Raw genomic sequence first — 25,369 nt, 5'->3', positions numbered from 1 at the left:
GATTATTGTAATGCTCTCCTGTCCGGATGCAGCATCAACACAATAAAGAGCCTCCAACTTATACAGAACGCTGCTGCTCGTACACTCACCAGAACTAAAAAATATGAACACATCTCACCGGTACTCGCTTCTTTGCACTGGCTCCCCGTTAAAAGTAGAATCGACTTCAAAGTACTCCTGCTAACATATAAAGCCCTAAATGATCTGGCTCCAAACTACCTCAAGGAATTAGTCGTCCCCTATTGCCCTCCAAGGCTGCTCCGTTCCCAGAGTGCAGGCCTCCTGGTAATTCCAAGAATATCAAAGACCACAATAGGAGGGAGAGCATTTAGCTACCAAGCCCCTCTCCTCTGGAACAATCTCCCTGCCTCCATCAGAGCTGCAGACACCGTGCCTATATTCAAATCAAGACTTAAGACATTCCTCTTTAGTGCATCATATAGCCAAAAGTAACCGCGCCAACAAACCAATCACCTGCTGTACCAGCCACCCAGGCATATCCGAACACAAATTCAAATATTACTTGCATTTAGTACCGCAACATCAAATGTGTTTCCTGTTTGCCGAGTGGATGCATGTACGGCCCCGGCAAACAGATCACAACAAAAAACAAATTAAATTACTACCTGTAATTTAGTACCGCAACATCATATGTGTTTCCTGTTTGCCGAGTGGATGCATGTACGGCCCCGGCAAACAGATCACAACAAAAAACAAATTAAATTACTACTTGTAATTTAGTACCGCAACATCAAATGTGTTTCCTGTTTGCCGAGTAGATGCATGTACGGCCCCGGCAAACAGATCACAACAAAAAACAAATTAAATTCCTACTTGTAATTTAGTACCGCAACATCAAATGTGTTTCCTGTTTGCCGAGTGGATGCATGTACGGCCCCGGCAAACAGATCACAACAAAAAACAAAATGTTCAATGCCAGAAAAACTAAACATATCTAAGTATTGCAATATGCAACAGGCAAACCGACACACAGATGACATGTCCCTGGTTGGTGAAATGATTCATCTGTGTGTTTGTTCGTGCTGATTCCCGACTAACAGACCCGCAGACTGATTCGTCATTTCCTGTTTGTTAGATGGATCAGGAGGAGCCTCCTGGGCCTGATCACTCCCCTCCTCAGCCCGCCCCGAAACGCCCCTGCAGACCGGCTCCAGAGCAACACCAGCATCGCCCACGCCGCCCTGCTCCCCATCCTGGGCCCTCAACTCAGTCATCATCCCCTTGACGACTTCTCCCGCTGGATGTGACGACCCCCACCCTGGTCATCGGCAGCTCCATGGTCCGAGATGTCCACACCCCCCCCTTCAACAAGCGGCCCCTGCAAGGTCCACTGCCTCCCCGGAGCCAGGCGTGTTCCAATCGCTGATGGATGTGGAACTTTCCCTCCCCACCCCCACCACTCTGCACGTAGTCTCTCTACCTGGTCTACCTAGAGAAACCCTCGGCCAACCGCACCCACTGCCACTGCATTGCCGTCCACCTACTCTACCCAATACCCTATGCTAGCATTTATGTACAATATACATTATTGCCTCCACCGAAATGTTTCTCTGTCCCTACATCCCCTACCCCTGTAACAGTAACCCTATTGCCACAGTAATCTGGTCTTGTCTGTATCATGTATTTACCACCAGATGTATGTACACATATGTCCAGTGACCAAATGCTGGCTGTGTATTGCCCCTGTTGCTTCCTTTCCCCTTCTGCCACACTACCCTTCCCCTTCCCCCCTTCCCCCCGTCCCACCTTCCTGTCTCCACCCGGCCGACCTCAAGCAGATGGGTCCCCCCTTATGTGCCGTGGTTCTGCTCAAGGTTTCTTCCTGCCTAACAGGGAGTTTTTTCTTGCCCCTGTTGCCGTTGTGCATGCACTAAGGGGGTTCAGGCTCTGGGCTCTGTTAAGCGCCGAGAGGCAATTGTATTGTTATGGCGCTATACAAATAAAATTGAATTGAATTGAATTGAATAAAGTGCATTAGAGTAGTCCAGCCGGGTGGTCACAAATGCATGGATCACTGTTTCAAAATGCTGTCTCTGAAGCATTGGTTTTATTTTTGCCAGCTGCCTTAGCTGGAAGAAGCTGGACTTCACCACAGCTTTTACCTGGGTGTCAAATTTTAGGTCAGTGTCCACCTTAACCCCCAGGTTATTTATGATTGGCCTACGGAACTGTTCCAGGTAGCCTAGGTCAACCAGGGGGGACACACCAGAGCCACTGAAAACCATAACCTCTGTCTTTTTTTCATTAAAATTTAAAAAGTTTAGGGACATCCAAGCTTTAATGTCACAGTGACAACGGTTCAGAGCCTTCAGTAAGAAGTTCCAACTCTTGTCATTTGTAAGTGGCATGCTTTGAGGTTTTTTTCCCATTTAATTTGATAGACTTTTTTAGTTATACACAGGAAAATATTTGAATTCCCACTTTCCACAATCCTCTCACTGTTACATGAAATATTCACCCAACAGCCTAGCCTAAGTATTTTAACACAATAGGGTGCACTACCACTGTCATACCGGTGCTTACTGCAATACTTAACAACAGCAACAACAATACCAAATATGCCTTCAGGATTTTATTGGGGGTTGTCAAGCGGGCAACTTCCTTTGTCAGTGTTTTCTTCAATTATGCCCACGACACCTCCAGAAAATTCAACTGTTATGTCTGGCTCCTCAGACCAACCCCCTCAATACTCAAGATGGAATAGGGCATATGTGAATACCAGGGACAACAACAGATACATCTCAGGATACACAAAAACAAATCATACACACTTGTTACGACCCTAGCGGGTCTAGGCAACCACTTTCCTCAAATTGTTTAAGTAAACTCAACTTATTGGGGCTTACAGTGTGGAGCAGTTAACCTGGCTATTAACTATCTATCTCTAGTTTAGGAAACCATCTTAACAGTTTGCAGTTGCCTGTGTGTGATTAACTCATGTTAATTAGTGTGATTCAGTGTGTCCTGTGCATACCACAAAAAGACTGGTTTGCATGGTACCTGGCACCAACATAATCAGAAAAACTGCCCCATATGTTAGTTCAAATGAAAGAAATTAATTTAAATGGCCTGTTTAGTTCCCACATGCATGTCATGCTGTTGGCCTGAAGAGGGCCTGTGACTCGTGTTTTTCATGCCACCGCCTCCGGCTGACTCTCAGAGGATCACAGTCATGGGTAGTCAGAGAATGTATGATATAAGTAGTTCTGCAAGACAATCCTCTGAGAAAGACTTCGATTGTTAACCATTGCTACCACAGGTAAACTATATGTATACGTTTTCTATTATTAATCCTAGCCAAATAACAAGATATTGACAACATAAACCCATAGACACACACGCACACAAGTATTTTGACAAGCTGTATGAAAAGAAAGAAATACTGTTTGTTTTTTATTCTGTTTTCACAGGTGGGCAGGGTACAAGGATGGAAAACATTTCATCTGTCAGTGACATTCTTGTACTGGAAGAATTAGTCCTTTCTGAGTCATCCACATATCCAGTGTTTTTCACATTGCTCTTTGTCTATATTGCACTGCTAATAAGTAATATTGGTGTTGTTGTTATCATCATCACAGAGAGAAGCTTACACCAACCCATGTACTTGTTATTCTGCAACTTGTCTGTCAATGATATCCTTGGTAACACAATCTTACTCCCCCATCTATTGTCTGACATGGTTTCTAAAAACAGGTTTATGTCTTATAATGCATGTGTTACACAGGCCTTTTTCATCCACACATATGGCTCCGCATCACACACCATAATGATCATAATGGCCATTGATAGGTATGTTGCTATATGCAATCCACTGAGATACAGTGCAATAATGACGGCTAAGGCGGTAGTGATCTTGTCTGTGTGTGCCTGGGCTGTTGCAGTTGTCCTAGTAGGTGTATTAGTGAGCCTCAGTGTCAGGTTGTCTCGTTGTACATCAGTTGTTCCAAATTTTTATTGTGATAATGCTTCCGTGTTCAAGTTATCTTGTGATGATGTGTCTATTAATAATATATATGGACTGTTTTACACTGTGGTGCTGTGTTCCTCATCTATGGGTTGTGTTGCTGTCACATACATTAGAATTGCTATCATATGCTGGACTAAGAAAAATGCAGAACTCAACAGCAAAGCCATTCAAACTTGTGCCAGTCATTTAGTCTTGTATCTGATAATGCTACTTACTGGATACATTGTCATCATCACGCATCGGTTCCCAGAACAGAGATTTTTAAGAAAACTTGTCGCTGTTCTTTTTCATGTTGTACCTGCCCATTTAAATCCTATTATTTATGGTCTGCAGACTAAACATTTAAGGCTGAGAATTTTGCAATTATTTGGTAAAAAAATTACACACAGTTAGAGGAATCTCAGAAGATTTCAGAAACAACTTTAATCATATGATTACTTGAAATCTCCCTATGATTATGTGTAATGTTTTATCTAAACATACCTAGAAAAAGTCTTCTATTTCATAAAAGACACATTCAAAAATTGTCCTAAATTTGATTTTCCTTTTATGTTTTCTGTTAAGGCAACCCCAGCTTGAAATTCCCAAATCATACAACGCAATAAGAGAACGTTTTGAAAAACCCATGTAGTAAAAATGTCTTCATTTAAGAGTACACTGCTGTAGGAAGTATTACCATTTAAAAGTGCTAACTCAATTAACATGTCAAATGTCATTCACTGAGCAGACGTAAATATATACCTCTTAGTTAACAAGATTCACTGTCACTTGACTTTTTTCTGTTGTCATTTATTGATAAATTACCGAAGTGATTTAATTTCTAAGCGTACGTTGACATTTTAAGAGAAATAAACTAAAAAAACAAAGACTGTGTTATCTTACATGGAAAATGTAACTGACAGAGAAGACACATGATAATTATGTTCATGGAAACAATTGAAATGTCCTTCACAGTTATCATGATTATCATTTTATTGTATTTACCTTGTCATGATTAAAGCTGTTTGACAAAAGAAATACGGGTAACCCTCCCTTTTACAGTTTCCCTAATGACTATTTACCTGGTAAATATGTGGTAAATTATAATATAGTATTGGTTTATCACCCCAGCTTATGAGTAGGCAAATACAGAGACACTACAGCATAAAACTAAACACTCTAAAAATGCCAGTGGTGGACGAAGTACACTAACTACGTACTTATGTGAAAGTATAGATACCTGGTGTAAAATATTACTCCAGTAAAAGTAGAAGTATGCACTTTGAATTTCCACTTAAGTAGAAGTATAAAAGTATTTGCCTTCAAATATACTTAAGTATTAAAAGTAAAAGTACCTTAATGAATTATGGTTTTAATGGCCTTTTATCATTTTCACATCAAAGCTCGGGCTCAATCAACTGATATAAGATGAAAATACTAATGCCAATCTTTAAATAGTGTCTTACATTTGTCTATTTAAAAGTGTATAAGCACAAAACATTGAAAGCTATCTATTGCCATTAGGTAAGACAAAGTGGTTATGAAATACAAGAGAACAATTATTTCATTTTACATGTATTTGTAACCTAGTTGCACATTTAGTTATAAACAATGTGGAGTTAAACATAAGCTCCTTTACTATATCACATCTGTCTGTCTTGTCATACGCACTTGTTAATACCCTGGCGGGTTTAGGCCACGCCCAGTAATATTTGTATGCCTGTTCTCTCTCCTTGATTGGCTGGGCTACAAAAGCCTTGACCAGCCAGCAGTCGAGGAGCTCTGGTCCTCCCGGCATTTGGCGTTTGGTTATCATAGGTTGTTGGATAGTCGTTGGATTTTGGATAGTCGTTGGATTTTGGATATTCGATGGATTTTGGATTCTCCGTCGTAATTTGTTTTGTATTACCCCTAGACTGACTTTGCATTACTTTTTTGGTTTATATTCACAACACTGACTTTCACCACACGTTTGGCATCCGTTATTATATATATGAATCTTTATCATTTAATAAATAACTTATTATTATTATAAATTCTGCAAGGCCTCCTCTTTATGTTTCATGCATTGAGCCTTGCACGTAACATATGGCATATTTATCTACACATCAATCTCATTATACTATGGCATGCCACAGGCTCTCCAGGGTAAGAGGTAGGACGGTTGGGGGCGGGCAGGGGTGTAACTATAGGGGGTGCGGCACTTGGGATTGGGACTGCGTGGCCTGGCACTGGGACTGCGGTGCCTAGGACTGCGCCTGTGCCTGGGATTGGAAATGCCTGGAACTGGGACTGTGGCACCTGGACTGCGTTGGCTGGGACTTGCGGACTGGGACTGGGACTGCTCTGGTTTGAGGAGTAGCACGGTGCTGTGGGACCAGCGTCAGTGTCGGCTGCTGTGGGACCAGCGTCAGCAGCGGCTGCTGTGGGACCAGCATCAGCAGCGGCTGCTGTGAGACCAGCGTAAGCAGCGGCTGCTGTGGGACCAGCGTAAGCAGCGGCTGCTGTGGGATCAGCGTCGGCTGCTGTGGGACCTGTGTCAGCGTCGGCTGCTGTGGGACCAGCGTCAGCAGCGGCTGCTGTGGGACCAGCGTAAGCAGCGGCTGCTGTGGGATCAGCGTCGGCTGCTGTGGGACTAGCGTAAGCAGCGGCTGCTGTGGGACCAGCGTAAGCAGCGGCTGCTGTGGGATCAGCGTCGGCTGCTGTGGGACCAGCGTAAGCAGCGGCTGCTGTGGGACCAGCGTCAGCGTCGGCTGCTGTGGGACCAGCGTCAGCAGCGGCTGCTGTGGGACCAGCGTAAGCAGCGGCTGCTGTGGGATCAGCGTCGGCTGCTGTGGGACCAGCGTCAGCAGCGGCTGCTGTGGGACCAGCGACGGCAGCGGCTGCTGTTGGATCAGCATCGGCTGCTGTGGGACCAGCGGCTGCTCAAAGTGAATGACGATCCGTCGCCCTTAACGGCTCAACACATTCTAACGCGTACGTGTGAACTGTGTGATACTGGCATGTTGTCTACATCTCCCTTGTGTTTACAGCTGGTGAAGACGGATCAAGCAAGGACCATGAGTACTTCTCCGGACGCGGTGTATTGGCTGGTTCCGAGGCTGACCTTTAACGCTCTGCGATTGCCTTGAAAAGGGAAGATCGTTATTTCATTCCACTGGTTATGTGTCACTAGTTGCGCCTGCTTAATGGCGTGTGAGTTTGCCTAAAGCATCGCATATTGTATTGTGTTTCCTGCAGTCTGGAACTTCCTGGAGGTGGGTGGAGCCGCACATCACCTGTGCCATTGAGGGAGTGTTCCTCAGGGACAGACGGTGCACAGATCGTGCTTGAACGGGAGAAGGCGAGTGCCTGCCATACTGGCCGGTAGAGTCTGCACGCCTTGCCAATGCTATTCAGTGCGATGCTGACTATAGACTGCCTCTGTCTTGGATTTTAATACTGGTCGTGGAGACAGACCGACCAGTATATAATTGCATTTTCCCTTACTTCAGGCTGTTGGGGGAGGAGCAAGGGACTGCTAGGTGTGTTTGTGCAGATACCCCTATTGTCTGGCTATTGTCTGCCTGAAGACAGCCTGCCTCTTTGCTGTGGGGTGCTGTAGTGTTGTATTGCTGTAACCTCGGTTCCCTTAGCAGGGACCAGATATAACAAGCGTGCCTTTTACAGTGTATTGTTCTTCGGTTTGTGTTTCTACCAAGGGCGTCAGTTTGTTTTTAGAAGTGGTGGGGACAATAACCATAAGCTTGAGTGTGGTTTGAAAAGTGCTGGGTACCCTTATGTAAGCTATTCATCCATTCAACGTTGCATTACAATATGCTCTACAGTGTATTGTCAGGTGTTGAAAATCCCATTCGAACAATAAAAGATCGTGTTTTGGCTTGTTTTGCAAAACGGTGTTGGGAACACCAGGGTATTGGCTCGGGATATGTAGGCTAATACTATTAATTCACATAGGACAAAGAACAGAATTGGCAACTTAACACTTCTCTTGACAGCAACAAAGTTTACCAGACACTCAATGTCAGACTGTAAAGGGTGTATGAAATGAAACGAGGTACTGAGCATCAACCAGCGGCGTAACAATGACTTGACTTCCCCCTTACCTTCGTAAAGTCAGAAGCAATGATAATGCAATTCTGCGAGACGCAGGCGAATGTACTTATGATGTACAATACACATTAAGGGTTGCTACAATATGTTGTCATGAAAACACCAATGAACACAGTATTTCATCGACCAAACGGATTTTGGAGAAACAGTGTAAAATGAGCAGTAGACAACACATGGGGAAACATTAATACAACTTCTTCAGGTGGTTATCAAACAGTATTGTGAATTACGAACATTTACATGGATTTATTGGAACAGCCACTCGACAGCGCCTGCTGCAACAAAACAAACTTCCTCCAACAATATCTTATTCTTTTAACGACATTGAAGCGAAAAAATACATTTTTCAGTAGCATTAGGCGTATTATAAAACGTAACATGCAGGACGTTTAGAATGGCATTCTACGGTAAGAAACAATAGCAGAGCCATGCACACCTCGCCAAAGGCTGATGTAACCAAGTGGTTATCCACAATCTGAGCTTTTGCTATTTGTTGCACTCATGACTGCTGAGAGATCGCTGCTTGAAAAGCAGGACGTGAACTATAGGAGTTGACAGTATATCAGACAGTAAACGCTATGTGATTAGCCTACCCTGGTGGGTTTTTTCGGTCGCAATTGGTTTGCACATTTTTAAGAGTGGTGGGGACAAAATTCAAATCATGAATAGTGGTGGGGACATGTCCCCCCCGTAACTGACGCCTATGGTTTCTACGCTCAGGTTTTCCAAGAGACAGATGCCCGTCCTTCACCGCTATTTAAGTGCTCCTGAGGGGGCGGGCTCAGCCTTCCGGCGTGGGTGAAGAGTGCTTCGATTGGTCCCATGACTACTTCATGTCCCATGTGTTATATCTGGTCCCTGAAATATGTGTGTGGCGCTAACTGTACTGAGAAACTTCATGATTGAAGACCATTGTGGAAACACTGAACCATGGACAGTGTGTCCTGTGCATAGCACGAAAAGACAAGTTTGCATGGTACCTGGCACCTTAACATAATCACCCATGGAAAAAGTGCCCCTTACCTCTTGGGCAGGTCATGGGCGTGCGTGCCTGCTGTCGGTAATGGTGCTTGTGTGCCGGCCGTGGAGATCTTGCGCAGGAGAAAGTTTGTCTGTTTTTGTTTTTATGTTCCGTGTTCCGTGCCACTATGAGAATCCCATACACACGAAATGAACTATTATCAGAGCAACTTTATCCCCTAGTTGCCACCCTGATCTTCAGGGTTTTTTTCCGGATATTCTTAGAGTCTCTACGGATCGTAGCCCAAACATACATAAGAGAGCTCGCCCATGGAGGCTACTCCCCCACAGCAGAGCGAGGGGAAATCTAGCCGGCTGCAGACTCCGGTTGGAGAAGAGAGGTTTCCGTGTACCTTTATCTGGATTAGTACTGGCTAACGTGAGATCACTCAGCAACGAGCTGGATTAGCTCCAACTTCGGCTGGACAAGGGCTATTCGCATACTGCTGCTTTCTGCTTTACGGAAACCTGGCTTCACTCCAATATTCCTGACACAGCGATGGACCTGCCCGGCTATCAGCGCTTTAGAGTGGACCATGAAGCGACATCCACCGGGAAAAACAAAAGGCGGAGGTGTCTGCTTTTATGTGAGTAACGAGTCGTGCAGTGATTCAACTTCCATCTCTGCATTATGCTCCCCCGTCCTGGAAGTATTGGTGATACACTGCAAACCCTTCTACTCACCTAGAGAAATAACATTGATTATCCTTGTGTGTGTCTACGTCCAGCCTCAGGCACACGCTGACACTGCACAGCAGATCAGATCACGGAGGTGGAGAACAAGTTCCCTAACTCCACTTTATTTGTCATGGGTGAGTCTAACCACACTGATCTGAAAGCTGAACTTCCAAAAATACCATTAGCTGGTGCGCTGTGCCGACCGGGGAGAACGGACTATTGGTCATTGCTATTCTACCATCAAAGACGCATATCGCGTGTGCGCTCCACTAGGAAAAAGTAATCATGCTGTGATAAAAACTCATACCCACATACCAGTCACTACTCAAGTAACAAAACCCATCAAGTGGTCTGTACAGAAACGAACACCCGATGCAACTGAATCACTGCAAGCCTGTTTTGACATTACAGACTGGGCAGCTATCAAGCTGGCATGCAATAACATTGATGAGTATGCAGACACATGCTCATCCTACGTCTACTTTTGTGAGGAACTCTGCATCCCCAGACAATCCATTTTCACTTATGGAAATAATTAACCGTGGTTTAATAAGGAGGTGAGGCTTCTGGGGAGAGAGAAGGAGGCGGCCCACAGGAGCGGAGACAAGGGCGCGTACACCAAAGCCAAATATGCCCTCAGCAAAGCCACCCAGCATGCTAAAGGGCTGTATAAGGCTAGGATTGAACAACAGGGCTTGGATAAGAACATCAGGGTGGTCTGGAAGGGCCTACAACAATCTGCCACGGTCTACAAGAAGAAGCCCACTCCCCACCTCCAACCACCCAAATCTACCAGACTAGTTCAATGTGTTCTGCACAAGGTTTGAAGCAGCGCGTTTTTTGGAACTGGGATGATGACAGCAGATTTGAAACAAACAGAAACACGGCATGATTTAAGAGACTGATTAAAAATGTCCTTAAACACTGGAGCAAGCTCGCTGGCACAGTGCTTGAGGGTAGCAGGTGACACCATGTCCGGCCCACACGCTATCCAGGTGTTCTGACATTTGAAGAGCCGCCGAACCTCATGCTCAGTGATGACCAATGGAGCAGGTGAGGAGGAGGCTGGGCCCGCATCTGTCACAGCCCCGCACAGTTAACACCAGGAAGATGAGTTGTTGATGACAAGTGGAGGATGTGTCTGAACCTTTTTACGGAAGTCCACAATCACCTCCACTGTCTTGTTGATGTTGAGCTCTAGGTTGCTAATTGCACACCAGGGGCCGTATTCACAAAGCCTTTTATCTTACCACTAGGAGTGCTCCTAACTCGCGCTAAAACCTTTTATGTAGGAGTCATTTCTTAAAAGTGATTCACAACGGCTCTGAGACCTACTCATACTAAGGATAATACCAACTCCTAAGCTTAAGATAAAAACTCCGTTGCTATGGATGATGTCGCTTCTCATGCACGAGTTTAGAAGGGGTGAGGACGGTGATTGGTTGTTGACAGGCTCTCTCATTAACCTTTCAGAACGTAGGTTTTTTTTTTACCAACCTACCGCAGTGGGTGAGTTTTTTTTCTGGCTGATTTGAATGTTCTACAGAATGTTCTACGGGAACATTCTACAGTCATTGTTAAGGCTTCAAGCAAATTATTATGCAGAGTTTTCCTGATCTGATATGCTATCTAGACGTTTTTATCAGTAGCGTAGGCTATTCATTAAAAATATTAGACAAATATCAGACTTATCAACAAGTGCTTCTTTGTCAACCGTGTGACGTCATCGTAACACCATAGGCCGACAGGTGCCTGCACGTTTGTAGCGATGATAATGTCGTGGCAGTAGTTACCAGCCAGTCTCACATGAATTTGTCATCACCTGGCCCAACAATTGATGATTGTCAACGACTATTTCCTTTCCTCACATGGATTCAACAAAGGGTAAGTGACCTTATAATGTCTTTCTTTATTATATCCAGAAAACATCAGTTTTAAATTAGGCTATACAAATCGATGTCAAACCGTTTGTAGGTCAATAGAGCTAGTTAGCGGAATATGAGGTGATGTGATGTGATGTGATATGATGTGTAAATGCAATGCAATCGCGTGAATGCAAAACAATACAAATGTGAATACAATCCATGTCGAACTGTAGGCCAATAGAGCTAGCTAGATGTGAAAATAACGTGGAAATATACTCCAGAAAGTGAACGTCTAATTCAGTCGATTCCACAACAGTAGCCGATTTTTTTTTGCGCGCAAATCCAGAGCTAGTCAGATGAGGCAAACGAGAAGTTGAGGTGAAATTACCTTATTTTTGTGCACAGATACCACATATCAGTGTATTACTTTGCGAAGTTAATGTAGTCAATATCAAATACAAGGCAGTTTAGTGTAGATTTTGGGAACATGATAAATGTCGAACAGTGATTTTGAGTAAAAGTTAGGCTAAGTGTGTACAACTCTATAGCAAACTATTTGAATATTTCAAGAAACCAGGGGCCGTATTCACAAAGCCTTTTATCTTACCACTAGGAGTGCTCCTAACTCGCGCTAAAACCTTTTACGTAGGAGTAATTTCTTAAAAGTGATTCACAACGGCTCTGAGACCTACTCATACTAAGGATAATACCAACTCCTAAGCTTAAGATAAAAACTCCGTTGCTATGGATGAAGTCGCTTCTCATGCACGAGTTTAGAAGGGGTGAGGACGGTGATTGGTTGTTGACAGGCTCTCTCATTAAAAACTCATTCGTGACGTCTCTCTAACAATCCCACTATATCGACTGAAAATAAGAGAATAACCTAGGCTTCAAATTAAGTCATATTAAATAGTTATGGACAGTGCAGTTAGCAGAATGCACACGCATGATGACAAGTTTGTGCATCCAACGGGAATGACACTTAGCACGTTAAGAGAAATATAAAGCGATCAATATAAAATATGGCAATTGCATGTAATCAAGGCAGTAATAATTAAAGCACCCAGCAAACTGTTAGGATATTATATTTCCAGCCCTTGACCACTTCAAATATCAGCACATACGGCCCTTCAAGCCCTCCAATCTTAATTGATCAAAGCGAAACGAACGTGAACCGTAGCCTAGGCGAAAGCCTACTGGTCCCAATAGCCACTGTCACCCCAGCAGCATCCAGCTGGTAAGTTCTCAAAAACCTGCGACCGCTCTCCGTTGAAATGCACCAGTCATCGGTACATCCAGGCCACGGTGGACGAATTATTGTAATGTGTGTCCCGTCACTGGACATTCCTGCGATCGCCATGGAATTTACTTTGATATTGTGTAATAAGCGATTGTCTGGATAAACTGTTGGATGATGTGGGGTCTACAGTGCGTTGATAGTTTGATGAATTAAACGGCTGACTGATGATTCCCAGTGTCGTCAGTTGCATTTTCCGCGAAGCCAAACAAAAATCTTTATGTTTCCAAACATTTCACTTCGGGACACATCGTTGTTTAAAGGCGTCATTGCATCCCGCGCTAATTCTACGACAATATTAATACCTTCACGGTTTAAGCAATGTCTTTTATCAATTCCAAGTCGGCTGCAGCCATCTTACGATTTTTTGTGAATAGGTCTTAGTGATTTAGGAGTCCTCATGAGGAGTTTTAAGCTGTCCTAGACTTAGGTGCTACTTTTAGGGATAAAATATTTTGTGAATTGCTCTTAGTAAAAAAAATTAGGAGTCCTACATTTAAGACTGACACGCCCATTATTTTTAAGAGTTTCTCCTAAATTCGCCACTTATGACCTACTTTTAGCCCTAAGATTCTTTGTGAATACGGCCCCAGAACCATGGATTTTTAAAAGAGGCCAATTACTTTTATGTGCTCATGGACACAAACACAAGCACACACGGACACACATTCACTCATGAACAGGTTTTCATTTGATGACTGTGTTGAGACATCAACGTATCTATGCTTATGCGATGAACAGTGTTTGTACCGTAGGTTTATGCGGTTGTGTCTTTACATTTTGGCCATTACACTAACAGACTGGTATTTCTGTATGTTTCAGCTGGTGAAGATGTCCCGAATTTTATCATCAGTGAGCCGCTGCCTCCTTTCAACATTTCTTGTCATGTTTATTTAGTTTTGTGAGTTTAAGTTTACGCTACTTGTTTTTCTGTAATAAATGAATGAATGCGATGCAGGTATCGGTGTGTCGTTATTTTTTTCAAACTGTTGCATGTTGTGGATGCGCTGATAGTGCGCAAATATGATTTGTCAGTGACAAGTGATTGTAATATGAAAAGGTGTCTGCGCAGTTTGTGTGCATCAATGATGAGACTACAATTATGCGTATCCTAGGAGCGTATGCCTCTAAGCTTGTCAGCTCGTGAAGCATTTCATTTACGGTATATTCCAGCTGCGATGCTGGTTTTCATATCGAGATGTCGTTGGAATTGATGTTTGGCTGAACATTGAGTAATGAACCATAGATGTTATTTTCAGTTATGTATATTTAATTTACCATTATTTCCCTACGGGGATAAATACAAGTTTCATGAAAAAAAAAACACTTGTGCTTGTCTTGTACCGGAGATCATGTCTTCCCTATACTTGCAAACGTTGTAACTTTGTCATGTACAATTGGACGTAGACCACACAAATATAGTAAGTCTACATATAGTAAACAAAATGATACTGACAAGACAATTTTAAGAGGCATAATGGATGAAGGTGGCTGAATGTACAATGTTAGCTCACGTTAGCGAAGTTAGTAACCCACACACAGGCTTATTGTTACACGGCTTTTTGGAACGCTCCTGTCGCCACATTCTGTCACATCCATGTGTCGGTACGTCTTTGCGGAAAATTGGCTGCTGTCACATATATGGGACGCTACGTTCTGAAAGGTTAAAAACTCATTCGTGACGTCTCTCTAACAATCCCACTATATCGACTGAAAATAAGAGAATAACCTAGGCTTCAAATTAAGTCATATTAAATAGTTATGGACAGTGCAGTTAGCAGAATGCACACGCATGATGACAAGTTTGTGCATCCAACGGGAATGACACTTTGCACGTTAAGAGAAATATAAAGCGATCAATATAAAATATGGCAATTGCATGTAATCAAAGCAGTAATAATTAAAGCACCCAGCAAACTGTTAGGCTATTATATTTCCAGCCCTTGACCACTTCAAATATCAGCACATGCGGCCCTTTAAGCCCTCCAATCTTAATTGATCAAAGCGAAACAAACGTGAAACGTATAGCCTAAGCGAAAGCCTACTGGTCCCAGGACCAATAGCCACTGTCACCCCAGCGGCATCCAGCTGGTAAGTTCTCAAAAACATGCTGCAGACCGCTCTCCGTTGAAATGCACAAGTCATCGGTACATCCAACTGTTGGATGATGTGGGGTCTACAGTGCGTTGATAGTTTGATGAATTAAACGGCTGAATGATGATTCCCAGTGTCGTCATTTGCGTTTTCCGCGAAGCCAAATAGGCTATCTTTATGTTGCCAAACATTTCACTTCGGGACACATCGTTTTTTAAAGGCGTCATTGCATCCCGCGTTAATTCTACGACAATATTAATACCTTCACGGTTTAAGCAATGTCTTTTATCAACTCCAGGGGCCGTATTCACAAAGAATCTTAGGGCTAAAAGTAGCTCATAAGTGGTGAATTTAGGAGAATCTCCTAAAAATAATGGGCGTGTCAGTCTTAAATTTAGGACTCCTATTTTTGTTTTACTAAGAGCAATTCACAAAATATTTGATCCCTAAAAGTAGCACCTAAGTCTAGGACAGCTTAAAACTCCTCATGAGGACTCCTAAGTCACTAAGACCTATTCACAAAAAGTCTTAAAATGGCTGAAGCCAGACGTAACGTGTTGGAGACAATGAACGACTCTGAATTGTTGAGAAGATATCGTTTAAACCGTGAAGGCATCAACATTTTACTAGAATTAGTGCGGGATGCAATCACGTCCCCAACTATCCGAAACAACCCAATCAGTCCGGAAGTTAAATGTTTGATAACATTAAGATTTTTGGCTACGGGGAAAATGCAACTTTGCAACGCAGACGACTTCAGAATATCGCAATCATCAGTAAGCCGATTCATTCATCAAACAATCACCGCACTCTGTTGACCACACATTGTACAACAGTTTATCCGGTTCCCTTTGGACAATCGCCTACTTCAAAGGATCAAGGTCAATTTCATGGCGTTTGCAGGAATGCCCGGTGTCGTGGGTGCCATCGATGGAACACACATTAAAATAATTGCTCCATCCAGAGATGAGGACGTCTTTGTAAACCGCAAAAAGGTACATTGAATTAATACACAGATAGTGTTTGATCCAAATTTCACAATCATGGATATTGTTGCGAAGTGGCCTGGATCTACTCACGATTCGCGCATTTTAATGGAGAGCGCGGTCTGCGCCAGCTTTTTGAGCGGCACCATGTACCTGCTGAATGTTGGGTGACAGTGGCCATCCCTGCAAGACATGGCTTTTGACACCCTTCCTCAATCCACAACCGGGAGCACAGTTGAACTACAACATGCAAGTATACGCATGAGGCCTATTTTGGTGACACAATACCTGTAGCCGCGACGGCTCTTTTAAAGTCCACTCCGCAATCTCCATCCTACATTGTGACTGGAGCGCATACCACCGCTTCTCGCAGTCATCGACAGAGCGACACACGGCAGGGAATGAAGCATTTATGTTAACACATATGTCCTCCCATGCCTCACGCTTCTTTTTTGTGGTCACCCCACAGCCAAATTTAGCTTTTATAACTCCCTTCCTCTCCAGCACACTCTGGGCCAGCATGGTCAGTTGGTCCTGGGACCAGTTCGACTTTCTCTTACGTCTCGCCCTCGTTTCGTCCATTATGACAGGAGGACTTAAAGAGCCGTATGGACTGATATTTGAAGTGTTTAAGGGCTGGAAATATGCCGATTACCTAATAGTTTGCAGGGAGCTTTAATTGTTACTTCCTTGATTTCATGCAATTTCCGTGTTTTTTTCGGCAATTTCTCTTTCTCTAACGTGCAAAGCGTCATTCTCGTTGGATGCACAAACTTGTCATCATGCGTGTGCATTCTGCTAAGTGCATTATCCATAACTATTTAATATGACTTCATTTGAAGCCTAGGTTATTCAATTATTTTCTGTTGATTTAGTGGGATCGTTAGGGGGATGTTAGGACTGGGTTTTGAATGAGAGCGCCTGTCAGCAACCAATCACCGTACGCACCGCTTCTAAACTCGTGCATGAGAATGGACGTCATCCATAGCAACGGAGTTTTTATCTTAAGCTTAGGAGTTGGTATTATCCTTAGTATGAGTAGGTCTCAGAGCCGTTGTGAATCACTTTTAAGAAATTACTCCTACGTAAAAGGTTTTAGCGCGAGTTAGGAGCACTCCTAGTGGTAAGATAAAAGGCTTTGTGAATACGGCCCCAGGTCGGCTGCAGCCATTTTACGATTTTTTGTGAATAGGTCTTAGTGACTTAGGAGTCCTCATGAGGAGTTTTAAGCTGTCCTACAATTAGGTGCTACTTTTAGGGATAAAATATTTTGTGAATTGCTCTTAGTAAAAAAAATGAGGAGTCCTACATTTAAGACTGACACGCCCATTATTTTTAGGAGTTTCTCCTAAATTCGCCACTTATGAGCTACTTTTAGCCCTAAGATTCTTTGTGAATACGGCCCCAGGACTCTAGATGGCCGACCTCCCTCCGGCAGGCAGACTCGTTTTTGTTGCTTATGAGGGTGGTGTCGTCTGCATACCTGATGGTCTTGACAGACGGGTCACCAGAGTAGCAGTCGTTGGTGTACAGGGAGAGGAATATTATGGCACTTCATGGCACTTTTTGGCATTTATTTAACTTTATTTAGCATTACTATTGATGCACTACCTCCATTCTTTTTTATTATTCTGCTCATACAGGTACTATCTTGTATTGTTGTAAAAATCTTGTCCTTGTGTTCTATTTGTGATGCTACAGCCTGCATGGAGAAAACCAAACCAAATTCCTAGTATCTGTATACATGGCGAAATAAAGATGAATTGAAATGAATTATGTTACATAGTTCATATAAAATGAAATGAACTTAAATAACCTCTTTAGTTCCCACATGAATTTCAGGCTGTTGGCCTGCAGAGGGCCTGAGACTCATGTTTCTTCTGCCACCACCTCCAGCTGACCCTCATAGGATCACGGTCATAGGCAGTCAGAGAAGGTATAATATAAGTAGTTCTGCAAGACAAGCCTCTTAGAGACTTAGATTGTTATCCATTGCTACTACAGGTAAGCTTTATGTATACGTTTTCTGTTCTTAATCCTAGCCAAATCACAAGATATTGAAAACATAAACCTATATACACACATACATCTTTTGAACAGCTGTATGAAAAGAAAGAAATACTGTTGGGTTTTTATTCTGTTTCCACAGGTTGGCAGGGTACAAGGATGGAAAACATTTCATCTGTCAGTGACATTCTTGTACTGGAAGATCTAGACCTTTCTGAGTCATCCACATATCCAGTGTTTTTCACGTTGCTCTTTGTCTATATCGCACTGCTAATAACCAATATTGGTGTTGTTGTTATCATAATTGCAGAGAGAAGCTTACATGAGCCCATGTACTTGCTATTCTGCAACTTGTCTGTCAATGATATCTTTGGTAACACAATGTTACTCCCCCACCTATTGTCTGACATGTTTTTTAAGAACAGGTTCATTTCTTATAATGCGTGTGTTACACAGGTATTTTGTGCTCATACTTTTGGCTCCGCTTCACACACCATACTGATCATAATGGCCATTGATAGGTATGTGGCTATATGCAATCCACTGAGATACAGTGCAATAATGACGGCTAAGGCGGTAGTGATCTTGTCTGTGGCTGCCTGGGCTGTTTCAGTTGTCCTAGTAGGTGTATTAGTGAGCCTCAGTGTCAGGTTGTCTCGTTGTACATCACTTCTTCAAAATTTCTATTGTGATAATGCTTCCTTGTTCAAGTTATCTTGTGAAGATGTGTCTATTAATAATATATATGGGCTGTTTTACACTGTGGTGCTGTGTTCCTCATCTATGGGTTGTGTTGCTGTCACATACATTAGAATTGCTATTATATGCAAGACTAAGAAAAATGCAGAACTCAACAGCAAAGCCATTCAAACTTGTGCCAGTCATTTAGTCTTGTATCTGATAATGCTACTTACAGGATTCATTGGCATCATCATGCATCGGTTCCCAGGCCAAAGATTTTTAAGAAAACTTGTCGCAGTTCTTTTTCATGTTGTACCTGCCCATTTAAATCCTATTATTTATGGCCTACAGACTAAACATTTAAGGCTGAGAATTTTGCAAGTATTTGGTAAAAAAAGGATACACAGTTAGAGGAATCTTTGAAGATTTCAGGAACAACTTTAATCATATGAATACCTGGAATCTCCCTATGATTATGTGAAATGTTTTATCTAAACATGCCCGGAAAAAGTCTTCAATTACATTAAAGACACATCAAATTTGATTTACCTGTTATGTTTTCTGCAAAGGCAACCCAAGCTTGAAACTCCCAAATCATACAACGCAATAAGAGAACGTTTTGAAAAACCCATGTAGTAAAACCTTTTTCATCAAAGAATACACTGCTGTAGGAAGTATTACCATTTAAAAGTGCTGACTCAATTAACATGTCAAATGTCATTCACTAAGCAGACACACTGTATATACTAACCTCTTAGTAAACAAGATTCACTGTCACTAGATTTTTTTTGTTGTTATTTATTGAGAAATCACTGAAGTGATTTAATTTGTAAGCGTACGCTAACATTTTAAGATAAATAAAATAAAAAATCACTATGTCATCTTACATGGAAAATATAACTGACAGAGAAGACACATGAGAATGATGTACATGGAAGCACTTGAAATGTCCTTCACAGTTATCATACATGATTGTCATTTGATTTAATTTACCTTGTCATGATTAGAGCTGTTTGACAAAAGAAATATGGGTAACCCTTCCTTTTAGTGTTTCCTAATTTACCTGGTAAATATATGGTAAATTATAATAAAGTATTGGTTAATCATCCCAGGTAATAAGTAGGCAAATACAGAGACACTTCAAGTGAAATAAACACTCTGATCGATCATTTTGTTGGGTTGTTTTAACTGTTGTTGGGTAGTTTGTCCTAGCCACTAGATTGTTTATGACATAAAACAGTTTGTCTTCAAGTGGTCCTTTTGTCTCCTTGTTGGAGACTGAAAATTGTGCACAGTGACAACGGTTCAGAACCCTCAGTAAGAAGTTCCAACTTGTAATTTGTAAGTGGCCTGCTTTAAGGTTTTTTATTTATTTAATTTGATAGACTTTTTTAGTTATACACAGGAAAATATTTGAATTCCCACTTTCCACAATCCTCTCACTGTCACATGAAATATTCACCCAACAGCCTAGCCTAAGTATTTTAACACAATAGGGTGCACTACCACTGTCATACCGGTGCTTACTGCAATACTTAACAACAGCAACAACAATACCAAATATGCCTTCAGGATTTTATTGGGGGTTGTCAAGCGGGCAACTTCCTTTGTCAGTGTTTTCTTGAATTATGCCCACGACACCTCCAGAAAATTCAACTGTTATGTCTGGCTCCTCAGACCAACCCCCTCAATACTCAAGATGGAATAGGGCATATGTGAATACCAGGAACAACAACAGATACATCTCAGGATACACAAAAACAAATCATACACACTTGTTACGACCCTAGCAGGTCTAGGCAACCACTTTCCTCAAATTGTATAAGTAAACTCAACTTATTGGGGCTTACAATGTGAAGCAGTTAACCTGGCTATTAACTATCTACAGTATCTCTAGTTTAGGGAACCATCTTAACAGTTTGCAGTTGACTGTGTATGATTAACTGATGTTAATATGTGTGATTCAGTGTGTCCTGTGCATAGCACAAAAAGACTGGTTTACATGGTACCTGGCACCTTAACATAATCAGAAAAAGTGCCCCATATGTTAGTTCAAATGAAATTCATTAATTTAAATGGCCTGTTTAGTTCCCACATGAATGTCATGCTGTTGGCCTGCAGAGGGCCTGAGACTCATGTTTCTTCTGCCACCACCTCCGGCTGACTCTCAGAGGATTGCGGTCATGGGCAGTCAGAGAAGGTATAATATAAGTAGTTCTGCAAGACAAGCCTCTGAGTAAGACTTAGATTGTTATCCATTGCTACTGAAGGTAAGCTATATGCATAAGTGTTCTATTCTTAATCCTAGCCAAATCACAAGATATTGACAGCATAAACCCATAGACACACACACATCTTTTGACAAGCTGTATGAAAAGAAAGTAATACTTTTTGGTTTTGAATCTGTTTCCACAGGTTGGCAGGGTACAAGGATGGAAAACATTTCATCTGTCAGTGACATTCTTGTGCTGGAAGATCTAGATCTTTCTGAGTCATCCACATATCCAGCGTAAGCAGCGGCTGCTGTGGGACCAGCGTCAGCAGCGGCTGCTGTGGGACCTGCGTCAGCATCGGCTGCTGTGGGACCAGCGTCAGCGTCGGCTGCTGTGGGATCAGCGTCGGCTGCTGTGGGACCTGCGTCAGCGTCGGCTGCTGTGGGATCAGCGTCGGCTGCTGTGGGACCAGCGTCAGCAGCGGCTGCTGTGGGACCAGCGTAAGCGTCGGCTGCTGTGGAACCAGCGTCAGCGTCGGCTGCTGTGGGATCAGCGTCGGCTGCTGTGGGACCTGCGTCAGCGTCGGCTGCTGTGGGACCTGCGTCAGCGTCGGCTGCTGTGGGATCAGCGTCGGCTGCTGTGGGACCAGCGTCAGCAGCGGCTGCTGTGGGACCAGCGTAAGCGTCGGCTGCTATGGGACCAGCGGCTGCTCAAAGTGAATGGGGATCAGTCGCCCTTAACGGCTTAACACATTACGTTAACGCATACGTGTGAACTGTGTGATACTGGCATGTTGTCTACATCTCCGTTGTGTTTACAGCTGGTGAAGACGGATGAAGCAAGGACCATGAGTACTACTCCGGACGCGGTGTATTGGCTGGTTCCGAGGCTGACCTTTTACGCTCTGCGATTGCCTTGAAAAGGGAAGTTCGTCATTTCATTCCACTGGTTATGTGTCACTAGTTGCGCCTGCTTAATGGCGTGTGAGTTTGCCTAAAGCATTGCATATTGTATTGTGTTTCCTGCAGTCTGGAACTTCCTGGAGGTGGGTGGAGCCGCACATCACCTGTGCCATTGAGGGAGTGTTCCTCAGGGACAGACGGTGCACAGATCGTGCTTGAACGGGAGAAGGCGAGTGCCTGCCATACTGGCCGGTAGAGTCTGCACGCCTTGCCAATGCTATTCAGTGCGATGCTGACTATAGACTGCCTCTGTCTTGGATTTTAATACTGGTCGTGGAGACAGACCGACCAGTATATAATTGCATTTTCCCTTACTTCAGGCTGTTGGGGGAGGAGCAAGGGACTGCTAGGTGTGTTTGTGCAGATACCCCTATTGTCTGGCTATTGTCTGCCTGAAGACAGCCTGCCTCTTTGCTGTGGGGTGCTGTAGTGTTGTATTGCTGTAACCTCGGTTCCCTTAGCAGGGACCAGATATAACAAGCGTGCCTTTTACAGTGTATTGTTCTTCGGTTTGTGTTTCTACGCTCAGTTTTTCCAAGAGACAGATGCCTGTCCTTCACCGCTATTTAAGTGCTCCTGAGGGGGCGGGCTCAGCCTTCCGGCGTGGGTGAAGAGTGCTTCGATTGGTCCCATGACTACTTCATGTCCCATGTGTTATATCTGGTCCCTGAAATATGTGTGTGGCGCTAACTGTACTGCGAAACTTAATGATTGAAGACCATTGTGGAAACACTGAACCATGGACAGTGTGTCCTGTGCATAGCACAAAAAGACAAGTTTGCATGGTACCTGGCACCTTAACATAATCACCCATGGAAAAAGTGCCCCTTACCTCTTGGGCAGGTCATGGGCGTGCGTGCCTGCTGTCGGTAATGGTGCTTGTGTGCCGGCCGTGGAGATCTTGCGCAGGAGAAAGTTTGTCTGTTTTTGTTTTTATGTTCCGTGTTCCGTGCCACTATGAGAATCCCATACACGCGAAATTAACTATTATCAGAGCAACTTTATCCCCTAGTTGCCACCCTGATCTTCAGGGTTTTTTTCCGGATATTCTTAGAGTCTCTACGGATCGTAGCCCAAACATACATAAGAGAGCTCGCCCATGGAGGCTACTCCCCCACAGCAGAGCGAGGGGAAATCTAGCCGGCTGCAGACTCCGGTTGGAGAAGAAAGGTTTCCGTGCACCTTTATCTGGATTAGTACTGGCTAACGTGAGATCACTCAGCAACGAGCTGGATTAGCTCCAACTTCGGCTGGACAAGGGCTATTCGCATACTGCTGCTTTCTGCTTTACGGAAACCTGGCTTCACTCCAATATTCCTGACACAGCGATGGACCTGCCCGGCTATCAGCGCTTTAGAGTGGACCATGATGCGACATCCACCGGGAAAAACAAAAGGCGGAGGTGTCTGCTTTTATGTGAGTAACGAGTCGTGCAGTGATTCAACTTCCATCTCTGCATTATGCTCCCCCGTCCTGGAAGTATTGGTGATACACTGCAAAACCCTTCTACTCACCTAGAGAAATAACATTGATTATCCTTGTGTGTGTCTACGTCCAGCCTCAGGCACACGCTGACACTGCACAGCAGATCAGATCACGGAGGTGGAGAACAAGTTCCCTAACTCCACTTTATTTGTCATGGGTGAGTCTAACCACACTGATCTGAAAGCTGAACTTCCAAAAATACCATTAGCTGGTGCGCTGTGCCGACCGGGGAGAACGGACTATTGATCATTGCTATTCTACCATCAAAGACGCATATCGCGTGTGCGCTCCACTAGGAAAAAGTAATCATGCTGTGATAAAAACTCATACCCACATACCAGTCACTACTCAAGTAACAAAACCCATCAAGTGATCTGTACAGAAACGAACACCCGATGCAACTGAATCACTGCAAGCCTGTTTTGACATTACAGACTGGGCAGCTATCAAGCTGGCATGCAATAACATTGATGAGTATGCAGACACATGCTCATCCTACGTCTACTTTTGTGAGGAACTCTGCATCCCCAGACAATCCATTTTCACTTATGGAAATAATTAACCGTGGTTTAATAAGGAGGTGAGGCTTCTGGGGAGAGAGAAGGAGGCGGCCCACAGGAGCGGAGACAAGGGCGCGTACACCAAAGCCAAATATGCCCTCAGCAAAGCCACCCAGCATGCTAAAGGGCTGTATAAGGCTAGGATTGAACAACAGGGCTTGGATAAGAACATCAGGGTGGTCTGGAAGGGCCTACAACAATCTGCCACGGTCTACAAGAAGAAGCCCACTCCCCACCTCCAACCACCCAAATCTACCAGACTAGTTCAATGTGTTCTGCACAAGGTTTGAAGCAGCGCGTTTTTTGGAACTGGGATGATGACAGCAGATTTGAAACAAACAGAAACACGGCATGATTTAAGAGACTGATTAAAAATGTCCTTAAACACTGGAGCAAGCTCGCTGGCACAGTGCTTGAGGGTAGCAGGTGACACCATGTCCGGCCCACACGCTATCCAGGTGTTATGACATTTGAAGAGCCGCCGAACCTCATGCTCAGTGATGACCAATGGAGCAGGTGAGGAGGAGGCTGGGCCCGCATCTGTCACAGCCCCGCACAGTTAACACCAGGAAGATGAGTTGTTGATGACAAGTGGAGGATGTGTCTGAACCTTTTTACGGAAGTCCACAATCACCTCCACTGTCTTGTTGATGTTGAGCTCTAGGTTGCTAGCTGCACACCAGGACTCTAGATGGCCGACCTCCCTCCGGCAGGCAGACTCGTTTTTGTTGCTGATGAGGGTGGTGTCGTCTGCATACCTGATGGTCTTGACAGACGGGTCACCAGAGTAGCAGTCATTGGTGTACAGGGAGAGGAATATTACGGCACTTCATGGCACTTTTTGGCATTTATTTAACTTTATTTAGCATTACTATTGATGCACTACCTCCATTCTTTTTTATTATTCTGCTCATACAGGTACTATCTTGTATTGTTGTAAAAATCTTGTCCTTGTGTTCTATTCGTGATGCTACAGCCTGCATGGAGAAAACCAAACCAAATTCCTAGTATCTGTATACATGGCGAAATAAAGTTGAATTGAAATTAATTATGTTACATAGTTCAAATACAATGAAATGAACTTAAATAACCTCTTTAGTTCCCACATGAATTTCAGGCTGTTGGCCTGCAGAGGGCCTGAGACTCATGTTTCTTCTGCCACCACCTCCAGCTGACTCTCATAGGATCACGGTCATGGGCAGTCAGAGAAGGTATAATATAAGTAGTTCTGCAAGACAAGCCTCTTAGAGACTTAGATTATTATCAATTGCTACTACAGGTAAGCTTTATGTATAGGTTTTCTGTTCTTAATCCTAGCCAAATCACAAGATATTGATGACATAAACCTATAAACACACAGACATCTTTTGAAAAGCTGTATGAAAAGAAAGAAATACTGTTGGGTTTTTATTCTGTTTCCACAGGTTGGCAGGGTACAAGG

The 25,369-nt window shown here is 43.5% G+C and overlaps 1 protein-coding gene across 1 annotated transcript; it reads left to right on the top strand.

Annotated features, from left to right (window-relative positions):
• Positions 1–3,448: 3,448 nt before the first annotated feature.
• LOC308370037 (olfactory receptor 51E1-like) lies at positions 3,449–22,042 on the top strand (the record flags this gene model as incomplete). Its single annotated transcript, XM_080844596.1, has 5 exons — positions 3,449–3,714; positions 18,453–19,089; positions 21,190–21,636; positions 21,742–21,801; positions 21,950–22,042. The coding sequence occupies 5 exons, from the start codon at positions 3,449–3,451 to the stop codon at positions 22,040–22,042; spliced, it is 1,503 nt and encodes a 500-aa protein (XP_080700722.1).
• Between the last annotated feature and the right edge of the window lie 3,327 nt (positions 22,043–25,369).

This window comes from Sprattus sprattus, assembly GCF_963457725.1.
Source record: "Sprattus sprattus genome assembly, chromosome: 9".
Taxonomy (NCBI): Eukaryota; Metazoa; Chordata; class Actinopteri; order Clupeiformes; family Clupeidae; genus Sprattus; species Sprattus sprattus.
Note: the sequence above shows the minus strand (reverse complement) of the source record. Positions and strands in the feature narration are given on the sequence as shown.